Source organism: Scardinius erythrophthalmus (genome assembly GCF_964197995.2).
Source record: "Scardinius erythrophthalmus genome assembly, chromosome: 6".
NCBI classification, from domain to species: Eukaryota; Metazoa; Chordata; class Actinopteri; order Cypriniformes; family Leuciscidae; genus Scardinius; species Scardinius erythrophthalmus.
In genome coordinates, this window is record NC_138226.1 from 9560505 (window position 1) to 9576589 (window position 16085).

The window sequence follows — 16085 nt, forward strand, 5'->3', positions numbered from 1 at the left end:
GACGAAGGAGAAACGCACAGCGGCCACATGTGATGTTCAGAGAGGCTAAAAACATGGTGGAAAGGAGTGATATCCGCGTGGTTCGCTGCGGCGGCAGTAAAATTAACTTTAGACCTCCGATCATCTCAAATGACTCCAGGTAGCCGCTACATTTTTGTGTCTGAATCTGTCTGTATATTCTCTTACTTCTCGTCTTAAATAAACATTGAGCTGTGTTGTTGAGGGATTGAAGGTCCCAAAGTGATGCGTGATCAGTCTGTTAGCAAATTACAGTAAACTCTGATCTGCATGTGTGTCTAAACACTGAATGGCATGTTCAGTTGTATCTTTAAGATGTCATGGACATTGGTGATTGTTTAAACTGTTGAGGAATTTGTTGTTGGTTTTGCTTTCAAGTATACACATATTTACTCAACGCTGCTCAAGACTCACATCATGCTATTTCTTTATTAAAATATGTATAATAATGTACATCACTCACTTCTGATGTTAAAGTACTTTGCAGATATTACAGATTGAAATCAGTAAACATTGAGTCTTGACGTTTGCAGTGACAAGTCTGTGTCATTGCTGGGGGTTTTAAACTTTTTAAAGCCTTTCTAAAATTAAAGATGGCTATATATTTTTATGCAGAAGAATGCTTATGTATTGTGTGAGAAATGTTATAAAGTCAACGTTATGTTTCCAAAATAAAATAATTAGGTTTTATTTTACATTCTGCCATTGTTAACTTGGCATCATATCATTGAGATACTATTATAGTTCTTATAAGTATTTTTTTTGTATATATATATATATATATATATATATATATATATATATATATATATATATATATATACACATTTAAACACACATATATACATACACACTCTCTCTCTCTCTCTCTATATATATATACATATATATACATACATATACATATATATACATATATATATATATACATATATATATATATATATATATATACATATACATATATATATATATATATACATATATATACAAAAACTAAATAAAAAATACTTATAAGAACTATAATAGTATCTCAATCATATGATACCAAATATTATATGTGTGTGTTTTAAAAAAATTATATATATATGTATATATATATATATATGTGTATGTATGTGTGTGTGTTTTAATATATATTTTGTTAATTTAGTTGTTATTTTTAGTTATTTCAATTAGTTGTATTTTATTACACCAAGTTAAAATGAAAATGAGACATTTTATTTCCATTAATGCTTATGTTATTTTTCAATAGTGAAAGTAGATTTTGTTTTTATTTCTTAAGTTAGGGCTTTCAAGAGATTAAAATAAATAATCACATTTAAACTCATGATTTTAGTCATTTATACATTAATACATTCAATTCCATTTTATGGAAAGCCAAATAAATAATGTGTGTGTGACGTGTTTGATAATTGCAGTGTGCATATAAATGAAATCAATGAACAAGAATAATTTTTCCGAGTAAACCCCAGGCATGAAGTATTACAGCAAAGGCATTGTGTGTATCACTCAAGTGTAATGTCTCATGGTTGCAGGTTTGTGTTGTGCGTGTCTGGAGATTCAGTGAAGGTCTATAGCACACGCACAGAAGAGTGGCTCCATAGTCTGCAGGGCCACACCAACCAAGTTACAGGCATCGCCTTCAATCCTGCCAATCACCTGCAGGTCTGTGCGCTTTACATGAGTTTAGAAATAGGTTTATTTTTGACTCTCACTTTATCCCTTACATAAACAACAGAGATGATTCTCTCATCAAATGCTTTTTATTAATTCCGCTGCAGGTTTACTCTTGCTCAGCAGATGGCACTGTTAAACTGTGGGACTTCATTGACGGCATCCTTATCAAGGTACGGTTTGTGTTGTGAAAGACAAGGCTACTGCTGCAGTAAATATTTTCATTCCTTAAATGTTGTTTTTTATTTTTTCTCCCCAGACATTTATCATTGGATCCCCGTTGTTTGCTCTATACGTGTCCAAGGAACACGAGGGAGTCATTTTCCTTCATCTTTCCACGGGTACCTATAACAAAAATGGTATGTATTTCACTGCCGAGTTGAGTTCTAATGAAGTCATGTAGTTTGCTGCCAGCATCCTTGTGATGCAATGATTAGGAGCAGACACTCGAAAATCTCTTCTGCATGGAAAAGATTCATTTTCCAACACTGAATTATTGTGAATATCTTGATATTAAGCATAACCAGGCTTATGACTGTCCGTCCACATATATTATATTCTGCTCCACATTGCAGCTTATTTTTTCAAAGACCTGCCCGCTTAAACAGTAAGAAACCACCAGACTGACGCGTAAAGCGAGCAACCACAGTTAACTTGATTATTGATTTCCACGATAATAAACTGATGTGAAAAATCGAATTCAAATTATAGCAAACGAATCTCAGCGCAACAGAGAAATTTGAATATATGTGTTAGTTAATCTAAAGATTAGTTTGTCTCAAAGAGTTTATTGTTTTAGTCCTTTTTAGACCTTGTAAACACAACATTATTTCTATTAGGACTGATTTAGAGGTATTTAAAGTTCCCCTATAATGTTATATTAAACATTACTAATTTTGTTTTTGGGGTCTCCTACAATAGGTTTACATGCATCCAAGGTCAAAAACACTTTAATTTTCTCATAATATACAGATGAAACTCGAAAAATTTGAACATCGTGCAAAAGTTAATTTATTTCAGTAATTCAACTTAAAAGGTGAAACTAATATATTATATATACTCATTACATGTAAGGTGAGATATTTCAAGCCTTTATTTGTTATAATTTGATTATAGCTTACATCTTATGCAAACCCTAAATTCAAAATCTCAGAAATTTTTACAATTTTAATAAGCTGTAAGCCATAATCATAAAAATTATAACAAATAAAGGCTTGAAATATCTCACTTGGCATGTAATGAGTATATATAATAGGGCTGGGCAAAAAATATCGATTTCTCGATTTTAATCGATTCTCATTTGTACGAAACGATATCGATTCTTAAATCCCAAGAATCGATTAGTCATCCTGTTTTCAGTTGATGAATGAATGGAACATTGTTGCGCGCACGCTTCCAATCCAATAAATCGCAATCATCTTTGTGATATGAAACAAAGTCTCAGATTTCAAATTACGTCCATTTTCTTACGAAATTCAAAAACATAATTACCGTTTTGGCGCTGTGGCGTGAGATCGCTCTGGCGCAGCTCAGCTCTAGAGAAGCAGCGCGGAGCGCACGTGATCTTCTCATCCTAATATCAGTTACACCGCGAAATAAACATGAATGAGCATCTGAAAGTGTGTTAAAAGATAAGAGTACAACTTATCGAAGTCCGTATCATGTCACATGGAATCGCTCAATCACTGTTTCAACCGTGGAAAGACGTTAGTAAACAATGTCATGCAATGTCACATTTACCTCAGAAAAACGTTAGTCAGCTAGAAATATTTACTCTAGAGAGGAGCATTTTCTTAAATATATGCACCATATTATTACATCTTCATTATAATGTTTAATGTTCTTCAATATTTAATGCATGTTTCAATAAATCTGGAAAGTTTTTTTTATGACAGCCACCATTTAAATTTTTATATAATTTACATAACTTTATTATTATAAAAATAAATAAAAGTGTATTTTAATTGTTTGTACACAAATCAGTTAATTTTTACCTTCAATATTATAGTAGGCTAATGAAGCCTATGGCTACAACTGACTCCCAGTTACAATAATAGTTAAGAGATGTGTTTTCCTTGAGAAAATTTGCAATGTATTGTAGGCTACCTGATATCCAAAATAATCGATATTGAATCGAATCGTAATCGAAATCGAATCGAATTGCAAGCTTGTGAATCGAAATCGAATCAAATTGTGAAATTTGTGTCAATACCCAGCCCTAATATATAATATATTAGTTTCACTTTTTAAGTTGAATTACTGAAATAAATGAACTTTTGCACGATGTTCAAATTTTTCGAGTTCCACCGGTACATTGCAGAATCACCTCTTTTCTCACAGTGTCTGAAACGGCCCGATAAAGGATTCAGTCTCTCTAACCTCTCCTTTCCGAGAGCCTGCTCTGCTCAGATTGGTGAGATGTCCCAGTCTGTTGTGATTGGTCTACCGTTTGCAGTGCGTGTCGGAAACAAAATTGCCATTATCATCTCTGAATTTCAGCTCTAGAGGATTCCTCATCGCTTGTATACACAGTGATACTAATTTAATTGATTGCAGTGGTTTTACCATATCAATTCAAGCCTGAGTCTGATAATGAAACTGGGAGAGGTAGCTGATCAACCTGAACCACCATCGCAAGCACGACTTGAGCAGGGCGTTTCTAAGTGGTAGGCATTGCTCGCGGGCAGCTAAAGAAGACCTTAGGCTGGCATTATTCAAGTTTGTTACAAACCTACGTAGGTTCAAGCAGGAAGTAAGCCTGGAATTACTGACAACTCGTTTCAGGCAGTTCCGAATCGGTTCGTTCTTTTGGTAGACAATAACTCCATTTACCAGCACTTTGAGCTTTGAAACTTTTGCAGACTTTTTACATTCACAAACGGCTTTATTACACACTACGTCAAAGGTAATATCTGAATAAGCATAATAGGGGCACTATTAATTAGATAAGCCAGCCAATCAGATTTCGAAAGACGGACCTTAACAAATTGGTTCATGAGGTGAAAGTGCATGAAACAGTTGAAGGCCATTGCATAGAAGGTGCATTTCCTGAGCTTTGTGTGTCTGCATGTCCAGAGTGTTTCCAGTTGGTTTCCACACAGCTGCCCAAGTCAGCAGATCAGGAGGTGGAGGCCAAAGAGCTGTCTGCTGTTTCCAGTCATATCAGCCCAAACCCCAGCTGCACAGCCTTCGGGCGAGGGGTAAGAGCTCACTCATCACTTTCTTTTTGGGTGTTTATTGCATCCTTTTTATTTTTTCAAGGATTTGCCTGTTGATTAATGTTTTGAAAGCATTTCTGTTTTTAGCACATCCTTGAGGTTTCTGTTTTGACTTCTTTTTAGTGCATGGCTAGGTGATCATTTTTTTTTTATATCTACTGTACATTGATACAGAATGTTAAAACTTAAGACACATCACATGGCCATGTAAAAACATTATGCCATCCTGAACAAATCTAGAATTCATAAATGTTATTCTTTGCTGAAGTGTGGGTCCTTTTCTATGTGGTAAAAAACTATTAATGTGAAAAACTAACCAATAAAATTGTACTTGCATTAAAACAAAGACACAATGACAGCATGAAAAGAATATTTCTTAGTATACATTTAAACTATACACTTAATTCCAATACTTTGTGTAGCTGAAACTTCACTGTATATATAAATCCCATCATAACAGAACATTAAACAGTAACAGATCTCACCCTATATTAATCTTTAGGAAGAAAACGCATAAAATCTACACTTGGTTTCAACATTTACTCTTCCCACAGCATGCTGGGGACTTAAAACTCTGCTGTGACTTTGAGTTCTGCCTAATAATAATAATATTTTTTGCTCACATAACTTTCTATTAAGTGCAATGAACTTTTAGTAATATTTGAGATGAAATCACTTCATTTAGTAAGTTTGATGTTAGGTTTTACACTAAGTGTAGTGAAAAAATAGTAAATATTCATATGTTCTTCAGAGACAAACGAACAGCCGTTGTTTTTTATATAGTTCTTTCTAATGCCACATTTATAGCTGATTTGCTTTGGTTGATACAAAAAAAATAAAAAATACTGGTGTAAATACTGTTGTAAATGGGGTCCAAAGCTAGGGATATTCCAAATACAGAGAAGTAATTATAATTATTATCAGTAATTATTTTCATTTTATGGCCAATATGAACTATTTTGTGTAAATAAAAAAAAAAAATGAAACGCTAAAAATTAAACTAAAATACTAAAAATAGATATCACAATATTTTAATGTTCAGTATAAAAATGGATATTCATTTTGAGATTTGATAGATTTAACAGTACATTTTAATTACATTTAACAGTGTGATTAAATTAAATTATTAGTGTTTTTAAAGATGAACTTTTAAGTGAAAGTTAAATGGCAGCGAAGGTAAATTAAAGTGTAAAATATGAGAAATGAGCATGCACAATAAAATATTCACTATCAACCAATATCAGATATTTCTATGAAGATGCAGTCATAAATTATAACAGAGGACAGATCTTAAAAAATAAAGTCTACAGTTTTACCAATAGTTCAGACTAATCACAAAAATCTGTATTATTGTATTGTATCTGTATTGGAACCTCCAGTAGGTTAATTATCGTGGCACATCCTGGTGTTATTTTTGTAGACCGAGTACCGTGTGCAACCCTATTGCAGCTTTACTAGTTGTTTTGATAAAGCCATTACACATCATGACTTCTCAATCTCAACCTTATTTGTGGTTATGTACAAATAAGAAAGACCTGTACACTTCTTCAAGCTCAAGGCTTGAATTTCAAAACTGACCAGCAACCCTCCAGTTAGTTGTTCCTTTAACATTGTGTTTTTTGTAAATTGTGTTTTTTTAGGGGGAATACATAGCATTTGCCAGGAACCTGCAACTTGATGTTTATTTCTTCAGGAAGCAGAAGACATACAGGTAATGACCGCTGTATCCTGAATAGCCTTTTTAAGGTCAGAACATGTAGGAGCATGTCCAACCGCACTGCTTATTTACTGGCCTTAGGGAACACATGACACGTGTTTTGGCCCTTCTGTTGGTTTTTCAAATACCACCACTTTTTTTTGTGAAAACAACCAAGTTGAGACAACACCACCTTATAGAAATAGTTCTCCTCAAAATGAAAACGGTCATTTACTTGCTCTCATGTAATTTCAAAACTGAATGACTTTCTTCAATTGAACACGAAAGGTATTATTGATATTCACACTTTGCAATTTGATCAAATGTCACACCATCCAGTTGGTTTTTAAAGAACAAGCATCAAGCAACTGATTTCATAGGTGAAGTAACATATTTACATATTTATAAGTAACTTACAACACTTATAGCTCTGTAAGGCTGCTTGAAAATTCTATGTATTGTGAAAAGTGCTATACAAATAAACATAACTTGACTTATTGATTATTTGGATAGATAATACAATTTTGAAAGTGTGAAATAAATTAATGTGTAAAAATGAAGTAAAAAATGTGTCGCTTTAAAACAAATCTCAAAATAAAGATTGATGATTATAATTAGTTATTAGTTGTAGTGTATAATAAAACAGTGAATATTATCATCTTATTGTCATTTATTTGTCATTGCAAATCATTTTTAAAAGTCAGTTTGGTTTTGGTTGTTGGACACTTAAACAGAAAAATCTGTATTTGTACTGGTCATAAAGGTAATATCTGTAGATTTTTACTTAAAGTACCATATTTGTGTGTGGATGCATCAGGGAATAATGACTTAATGACATATTGCTTGACAGCATCCGTCCTCTTTTGCTTTCATTACATGGATTTTCTTTAAAAAAAAATTCCTTTTGTGTTAAATGAAAGAAGTTAAGTAATTGGGGTAATAAGTGTAAATGACAACTGGGTCACACTTTAGATTAGGGTACAATTCTCACTATTAACTACGACTTTTGCCTCTAGCTCCTAATTACTGGTCGTTAATAGTTAGTAAGGTAGCTGTTAAGTTTAGGTTTTGGATAGGATTAAGGGATGCAGAATAAGGCATTAATATGTGCTTTATAAGTACTAATAAACAGCCGATATCCTAGTAATATGCATGCTAATAAGCTACTAGTTAATAGTGAGAATTGGACCCTAAACTAAAGTGTTACCGACAATTTGTATTTTTGGGTGAACTGTTCCTTTTAAAGTTTACATTTTTTTTCCTCTTTGTAGTTTTTATCTAAAAGCCACAGATAAGAAAGGAGCCAAAAATGCATTCACATGCATAGCCTGTAACCCCACAGACGACTGCATCGCCACCGGTCATGAAGATGGAAAGATTCGCCTCTGGTAAGGCCAGTTTTCACCGTCCAGTGTTTTAGTTCATATGCAGGTCACATGATCAGAATTGGAGGACTTGCTTTGTTTTTGCTACAGGAGAAACTTCAATCACAAAAAGGAGTATACATATTCCACCTTGCACTGGCATCACAATGCTGTAAACACTTTGTGTTTTACTCCAGAAGGTGGGTGGTACTGTGGTTTTGGGTGTATTTCACACTTTTTCACCTCTTCTCCTGTGTTAAATGTGTGTTAGAGTCCCCATCTGAGAAAACACGACTGTTATTGTCTCTACAGGCACCAATCTGCTGAGTGGAGGCATTGAGTCGGTGCTTGTCAAGTGGCAGTGTGGGGGAGGCAGCAAAAAAGATGTCTTGCCCCGTCTCGGAGGATCCATTTTACATGTGTCTGGATCACCTGATGGGCAGTTGTTTTGTGTCTCCCATTCAGACAACAGTAAGTCTTCAGCTTTGAGCTGTATTTCACAAATTTCACTCCAAACGATTTAAAGAATTTTGTTTTGCGTAAGGACAGTCTATTTTTATTCATTGTGACATTATTTTCATAAATCCCCCATGTCAATAACATAATGCAAAAAAATATATAATGGTAATGGTTTTTATTGTACTGTCCTAATTTTGATTTAAATTGATTTATTTCTGCATTTCTACTTGGGAAAAATATATGGAAAACATTCAGCAAAACGGGAAAAAATAGGTTTTGTACTAACGAGCTTTAACCCTCATTCCGTATTCAACGGTGTAGAAGCACCTTGTGCCGTAATGAACAGTGTAGAGGGGAAATAACATGTAAACAAGAACCGCCTTCTGTCTGTATGGTCTTGACTTTGCTCACTTTCATCACTTTCTCACCGACGCCGATTCAAGTTGGTGATTCAGCCAAAAAACTAGCTGACTAGAGCCAACAGTGCTGAACACAAGGAAAAACTAAGACGACCGACGCTCAAAAACGACCTGATATTGCCCGACAGCCGACCGTCGGCTTGGTGTGTTATCCTTCAGAAATCATTTGCTCTTTGATGAATAGAAAGCTTTTATTTGACATAGAAAACTTTTGTAACATTATAAATGTTTTTACTGTCACTTTTGATCAATTTAATGTATCTTTGTTGAATAAAATATATATTTTTTTTCAATTAAATCTTAATTACCTCAAACTTTTACATGGTAGTGTAATTGATACTGTTTTGGCCCAATTAGATTTCCCGGTGAAATGCCACAAAAATATAAACAAAGCATGAATATTTTCATGATTACATGAGCCAAATAGAATGAAGAAAGTGATCAGCGTGATTGATAAGCAAACACTGCTTTGGTTACGCTTTGTATATCTGCAGTCTTAGTTTCCGTTTCTGTTTTACAATGACTGAAAAAGGCCATTGAGACCGGCTGATGCAGACAGATATTTACTTATACGCAGGCGCAGAACGCACATGCTAGTTGACAGTCACCTTTTGTCTTTTTGGTGTGTTCAAAATCAAGCGCAGCTTTTTGTCCGAAAGGCGACAAGCTTTCATCACCGCTAGTTCTTTGACGTCGGCTTGGTGTGTCTCGGGCTTAAAGATGAAATAAATGCAGCCGTTGTGAGCATAAGAAACTTCTTTCAAAAGCATTTAAAAAATCGTTCTCTACCTGATTGGCTGTTTATTATATAATATTGTAACATCACACTTGATTAAAACACTAATTTAGCTAATGAGAATTTGGGCAGAAATTGTTATTAAAAATAATGTTGCATTTCAAAAAAACTAAATGGCCTCACTTGCTTTATGCAATGTATTTTTTTTTCTATTGTTTTGTGGATGAAGTACAACCTGGGGATTTTGTGAAATGCACAGTTCGAGTCAGTCTATGGCCACATATTTCAGTATGGTATAATTTTGCACTGCTTTCTGGGTTGTCATTTTCCTTCTCTTCCTCCTCAGAGATCACAGTTATCGAGGGGAACTTCAAAGTGTCTGGATTGATTCAGGGTTTAGTCACAGGTTTGTAAAGTCTCATTTGCACGAACCGTTTGGACTTCACAACTATGACAGTAAAAGTTTATTTCTTCCGATGCTTTCAGGTGACACAGTTTTGACTGATCTAATGATTGATCCGCGCAGTAAAGCTTTAGTGCTGAATGGGAAACCGGGTCATCTGCAGTTCTACTCCCTGCTACGTGACAAGCATCTCTACAATGTGAGTCTAAGACTGTCGATGCTATGATAAAGCCTAACTTTTCTCAAGTATATGGGGAAGTATGGTTTGGAAAATGTGTTATCACATGACATATTAGTTGAGCGTTCTGCTGACACGAGTCATTGACTGTTGCAAGAACATGTCAGGTGAAATCACATGATATGTGGGCCCCTTTTCATGTGTTTTTTTCATATTTTGGATAAATGTGTGCATAACAGTCTTTTTGTTGTATTCACAGCTGGACATAGTGCAGCAAGAATATATTTATGAAGCAGGTCTGGATCAGTTTGAGGTGGTAAAGGCTGTCTTTGACGTAAAAGGCTCCTGGCTTGCTACAGTGGAGGAAAGGGGACGAGAATCCTCAGATCTTGAGTTTTTTCTCAAACTGTGGGCTTTCGATGAGACAACGCAAAGGTATTCATGCTAGCATGGAATAGTGTTGCCAAAAGTACTGACTTTGGTACGAATTTTTTTGAATATGACGATACCAGCATTTCCCTCTAGCATTTTGAGCGCTGTTGAATGGATAAAATTTAACGTAACATACATACATGTAGAGAGTGCGTGAACACAATGGCCAATCAGAGACATACATGTAGAGAGTGCATGAACACAATGGCCAATCAGAGACATATATGTTGAGTGCGTGAAAGCAGTGGCCAATCAGAGACATATATGTTGAGCGCGTGAAAGCAGTGGCCAATCAGAGACATGTATGTTGAGCGCGTGAAAGCAATGGCCAATCAGAGACATGTATGTTGAGCTTGTGAATGCAATGGCCAATCAGAGACATGTATGTTGAGCTTGTGAATGCAATGGCCAATCAGAGACATGTATGTTGAGCGCGTGAAAGCAATGACCAATCAGAGACATGTATGTTGAGCGCGTGAAAGCAATGACCAATCACAGACATGTATGTTGAGCGCGTGAAAGCAATGGCCAATCAGAGACATGTATGTTGAGCGCGTGAAAGCAATGACCAATCAGAGACATGTATGTTGAGCTTGTGAATGCAATGGCCAACAAGAGGTGTTTTAGAATCCATTCAACAGCGCTCAAAATGCTAGAGGGAAATGCTGGTATCGTCACATTTTTTTAATTTCGGTACCGGCGACTTGGTACTGAAGTCTGTACTTTTGACAACACTATTGAATTTGATATCATTTGTACAAGAATTGCACAGTGTTGCCATATTTGGCATGGTCCACAACTGTTAGAAGAACAATCAAATATTTAGGTGCTCCTAAATCCCAAAACATCACATAAACCATGACTTTGTTTATTAATAATTGTTTATACATTTTCTTGTTCATTAGAATAACTTCATTATTAATTTTATTTTTGCTAGCTTTTAGACGTGTATATTTCTGCAGGTTTGCCAAAGAACATTTTGCCAGCTGTGGCAAAAATGTATATATTTTATAGGCCACTATTCAAAAGTTTGGGGTCAGTGATTATTAAGTTTTTGAACATTAAGTCGCTTATGCTCACCAAGGCTGCATTGACTTGATCTGAAATTTAACAATTTAAAATAACTGTTTTCTATTTGAATATATTTTCAAATGTTATTTATTCCTGTGATGTTAAAGCTGAATTTTCATCAGTTATTGAGACTCAAGTCTTACTACAGAAATCATTCTAATATGCTGATTTGGTGCTCAAGAATTTTTTTTTATTATTATCAATGTTGAACACAATTGTGTTGATTTAATATTTAACTTAAAACCTTGATTCAATTAATCGAAGAATCCTGAAAAAAAATGAAGCATTTATTTGAAATAGAAATCTGTCTTTGTATTAACTGTCTTAACTTTGATCAATTTAATGTCCTTGCGGAATTTTTTATTTTTTTTATTATTTAAATTTTTATATATATATATATATATATATAAAGAAACTGACTTTTGAACAGTAGTGTAGAAAATTCAATATTTTAAACAGACTTTATTTCTGGACTGTAATTGTGTATTGTTCTGTTCTATTAGCTTCGTACTGAACACTAGCATTTCTGCCGCCCACACGGATCGGATTATTTCCATGTGCTTCAGCTCTTCTGAGGAGACCACCATGCTGGTGACCACAGCAGAAGACAGCCAGTTCAAAGCATGGTGTCAGGATGCTGACGCAGACACTCAACGTAAGTCAAACCCTCCAGACGTTTGCAAAGGTGTTAATGTTGGCTTGAGAATTCCAACACCAAAGATCATGAGTCTGAATCCAGACATACCTGTCTCACCGCAACATTTCCATTTGTGTTTTAGAGGACCAGAACTTCTGGTCATGTGATTTTGTGGGAAGCTACCATAACTTAAAGCCCACCAACTGCACTTTCTCGGCCGATAGCTCTCTCCTGGCGGTGAGCTTCCAAGAAGTGGTCACCATATGGAGCCCGGACTGCTGGGAGCTGCTCACCACCCTCTGCCAACCACCTGGACAAATAAGGTGGTACTAGATGTTCCCTGTCTTCAAATCAGCCAGTCTAAACTCTTTCTGATGTGGTTTGAATGGACTTCACAGTTTCCTTACCTTTAGAGGTGTATCCCATTCAGAGCAGTTGGTTGCATTCACTGAGCTCGTTTCAGGCTGCCCGCACAGTTTGAATGGTAGTAACTTACCAATGAAGTTTTAGATGCTGGCCAGACAGACTGGGGATTCAGTCCTGCTTAAGGAGTTGGGTACAAGCCAACCTCTGCAGGGTCACCAGGGACACAGTTTCACTCTGTCGTTTTTTAAAATAAAAAGGAAGTTCGTTAAGTCCAGCTAACGTCATAATCAAAAGTGCATGACATTCTTTGTCAAGAACTGTTCTCAGTTCTTCCTTACCTCCTTGCATAACACTAGATTTTTTGATACATATCGATACTGAAATTTAAAATGGTTTTAAATTCTAATTTTCCGCAGTATAGATGCACCGATACAAGATGTGCTTTCTTGCTCTTCTCTCAGAAAAAATGGATTCAGTTGATAAGAAAGCAAAAGTAAAGAATTTATACCCTTAAAGAGATAGTTCACCCAAAAATGAAAAGTCTCTCATCATTTACTCACCCTCATGCCATCCTCAACATATATGACTTTCTTTCTTCAGATAAACAAAGTTTTTTTAGGCAAATAATCCATCTGAGTCTATATAATACCATTGAATGGTTTCTGCTTGTTTGATGGGTTATAGATGGGTTATTTTCCTAAAAATCTTGGTTTGTGTTTATCTAAAGCAAGTCAGTCATATATGTCTGGGATGCCATAAGGGTGAGTAAATAATTAGATGTTTGGGTGAACTATCCCTTTATTGTTGTGGCAATTTTTCCTTATGGTTTCAAAAATGTATTGAATTTCAGTCTTTTTCAAGCTATTGTATCGTGAAAACACAAGTAAATTGGTCTTGAAGTGTTCACCCAAACATGAAAAATCTGTCGTTTGGTTCAAGTTTATTTGTGAAACACCAGGTGCATTAGTTCCTTTTATCATGCTTTTACGGTTGCTGCATTTTCCTGTGACGCTTCAAATTGCGCAAATTGGGAATTAATTATACACGATGTAAACACAGCAATTTAGCAAAAATCACCCAGATGTCACAACGTTTTTTTCACTTGCATGAGGTGGTTTTTCAGGCAATTCGAAAAAGGAAGATTTTGCAAAACTGCAGTGCATTTACAGGTCACCTGGCGTACGTAAAAGTTGATCATTCTTTAAAATGACGTGGTATGTTTGGACAGGAGACGAGACAATTCTTTATTAAACTCATAAAAAACAAAAGAATTATGAGAATACTGGATTCTTAACAACAAAGAAATGCCTCAATTTGTGAAGACCTCGAAGCAGATAAGAGGGAGAAACACCCAGAAACACCTCATACGCGGCCGCTAATGCTTGGATAGCACTCATACGTCTCTTTCGATTAAAAAATAATGACTGGTGCATTGGCTACGATATACGTACTAAATCTACCAACATCCTTTGACATGTTTTTTTAGAATGACTTATCGCAAGAGGAAATAATACGTTTTAGTCGCATAACATCGGTTAATGGAAACGCTGTAATTTCGCAATAGTTTTTTATCGACATTTAGAAAATATTGCAAAATTTTTGCGCAAATCTTTAATGGAAACCAGGCAAGTGAAAGCACTAAAAAAAAAAGTTTATATGCATATCATAACTTTGTGAGATGAAAAGATTGAAATTTATCAATTTGATTTATTAATATTTATCAAAATTCCCTTTGATAAGAAAACTAGCAATGTCTCTTTTGAGAATGAATTGTTCAAGTCAGATTTTTCCAGAGAACTGGTTAACCCAGTTCACAAAACTGTTCCAAATGACTGGTTCACTAATCGGACTCATTTGAGTTTGTGCTTTTTTGTAATTGCTTGAAAAACATGAACAGTACTGCGGAAAATCTTTCCATTTGTAGTTTATACAGTATTTTACTGTATTGTGTATTATGAAGCATAGAAGGTGAATATATAATAATTCAGAATGTCAGCGAGTGCTAAATCGGCTTTGTACAGTATTTCCAATCCTCTCACACTGATTTGTTAAAACCATCAAGTCGTGGGCAGCTTTGCACCATGTTTGATCTTTATTATCCCACAAAAAAGTGAATCTTTTTGATTATTTGTAGACTAGACTTGGATACAATTGTAAGAAGTCAGTCATATTTATTGTTAATGTTTTGTTCGTTGCTGTCGTATCACAGTTTCTGATTAACAGTAAGGCAACTGATTATCATGCACTGAGACTAATCTGATGAAATATGTAAGTGACATGAGCCTTTCTGATCCTGGTGGTCTTTGAATCGGTGAAACCGACTAATGGCAGCTACTTTGATCCACCAGGGACCTTTGTTTCGGCCGATTAAGCTGCTCCAAATATCTGCTTGGCACCACCACCAAGAACCTTCTCTGCTGCTGGAATCTCCTCACTTGTGCATGTAAGTGGTCATTAATATTGGTTCAGTTGCTTTTGAAATTTTGCTATGAGGCATCGGTTGAACGAGCCAGCTTAAAGGGATAGTTCAGCCAAAAATGAACATTGCCTTTTATGTACTCACACTCAAGGTGTTCGAAACAATCTGTAGACTCTTTTTGTTTTTTCTTCCTTTTTTTTCTTCTGCAAGACACAAACAGAGAAATTTAAAGCATCTCTTTTTTCATATAATGGCATTTCACAGCAAAATTGTCTGTCAAGCTCCATTTTGAATCTGTCATATGAACTGCTTTTCATGGTACTTTCATGGGCTTTTTGGTCCATTTAGGAGCTTGATAGACCTAGGTTACTATAAACAAAAAAAAAAAACAGTTTACAGGTTTGAAACAACATGAGAGCGAGTAAATAATGCCGGGAATTCGATTTTTGGGTGAACCTCTGTCTTACTAGGCTTGTTTAGTCTGGTTTTTTTCACTGTTTGGTTTTGCCTGATCAGATTTACTCAGTGTCAAATCTCTTTCTCACAGTGGAATGGAGCACATCTTTGGAAGTTTCCAAGCTGCAGCCGGACCCCTTGTCAGAAAATGTGGCTGCCTTTTCTTACCAGTCTAAACATACCGACCGTAAGTGTTTGAAAGGTCCTTGCTTCTTGACATTCTTCATCTCCTTAGTGTTTGGTTAGCAATACACTTGGGCCACGTACACACTGCAACTAAATTCGGTTGTCAATTCACTTTTAAGTGCTTAATCCTGTTCTGTACACACACATTTCAGTAATTTACAGGAGTGACACCCGCATTCTACAACCAAATTAACTCTAAAAAAATGCAGGTAGTGACAAAGGCATTTACAAAAAAATGAAATACATCCAAATGCTTTATGCTGAAAATAAGGCCAAAGTATCGTGACCTGCACCTTCTGACTTTAATAACCCTGTAAACTCCATCGCTTTATGAGCAAGTTTAAACACCA

General features: G+C 35.3%; 1 protein-coding gene across 1 annotated transcript in view; it reads left to right on the plus strand.

Annotated features, from left to right (window-relative positions):
• Nucleotides 1-16085, plus strand: part of wdr75 (WD repeat domain 75) — a 21811-nt gene continuing 5726 nt past the window's right edge. Inside the window, exons 1-16 of the mRNA XM_081368429.1 lie at nucleotides 1-139; nucleotides 1557-1686; nucleotides 1803-1868; nucleotides 1955-2054; nucleotides 4771-4895; nucleotides 6554-6624; nucleotides 7881-7997; nucleotides 8085-8173; nucleotides 8286-8444; nucleotides 9934-9993; nucleotides 10074-10189; nucleotides 10428-10603; nucleotides 12175-12326; nucleotides 12451-12631; nucleotides 15023-15117; nucleotides 15641-15736. Coding sequence (XP_081224555.1) covers nucleotides 33-139; nucleotides 1557-1686; nucleotides 1803-1868; nucleotides 1955-2054; nucleotides 4771-4895; nucleotides 6554-6624; nucleotides 7881-7997; nucleotides 8085-8173; nucleotides 8286-8444; nucleotides 9934-9993; nucleotides 10074-10189; nucleotides 10428-10603; nucleotides 12175-12326; nucleotides 12451-12631; nucleotides 15023-15117; nucleotides 15641-15736 — 1840 coding nt within the window. The 5' untranslated portion in view covers nucleotides 1-32. The remainder of the gene's footprint in view (nucleotides 140-1556; nucleotides 1687-1802; nucleotides 1869-1954; nucleotides 2055-4770; nucleotides 4896-6553; nucleotides 6625-7880; nucleotides 7998-8084; nucleotides 8174-8285; nucleotides 8445-9933; nucleotides 9994-10073; nucleotides 10190-10427; nucleotides 10604-12174; nucleotides 12327-12450; nucleotides 12632-15022; nucleotides 15118-15640; nucleotides 15737-16085) is intronic.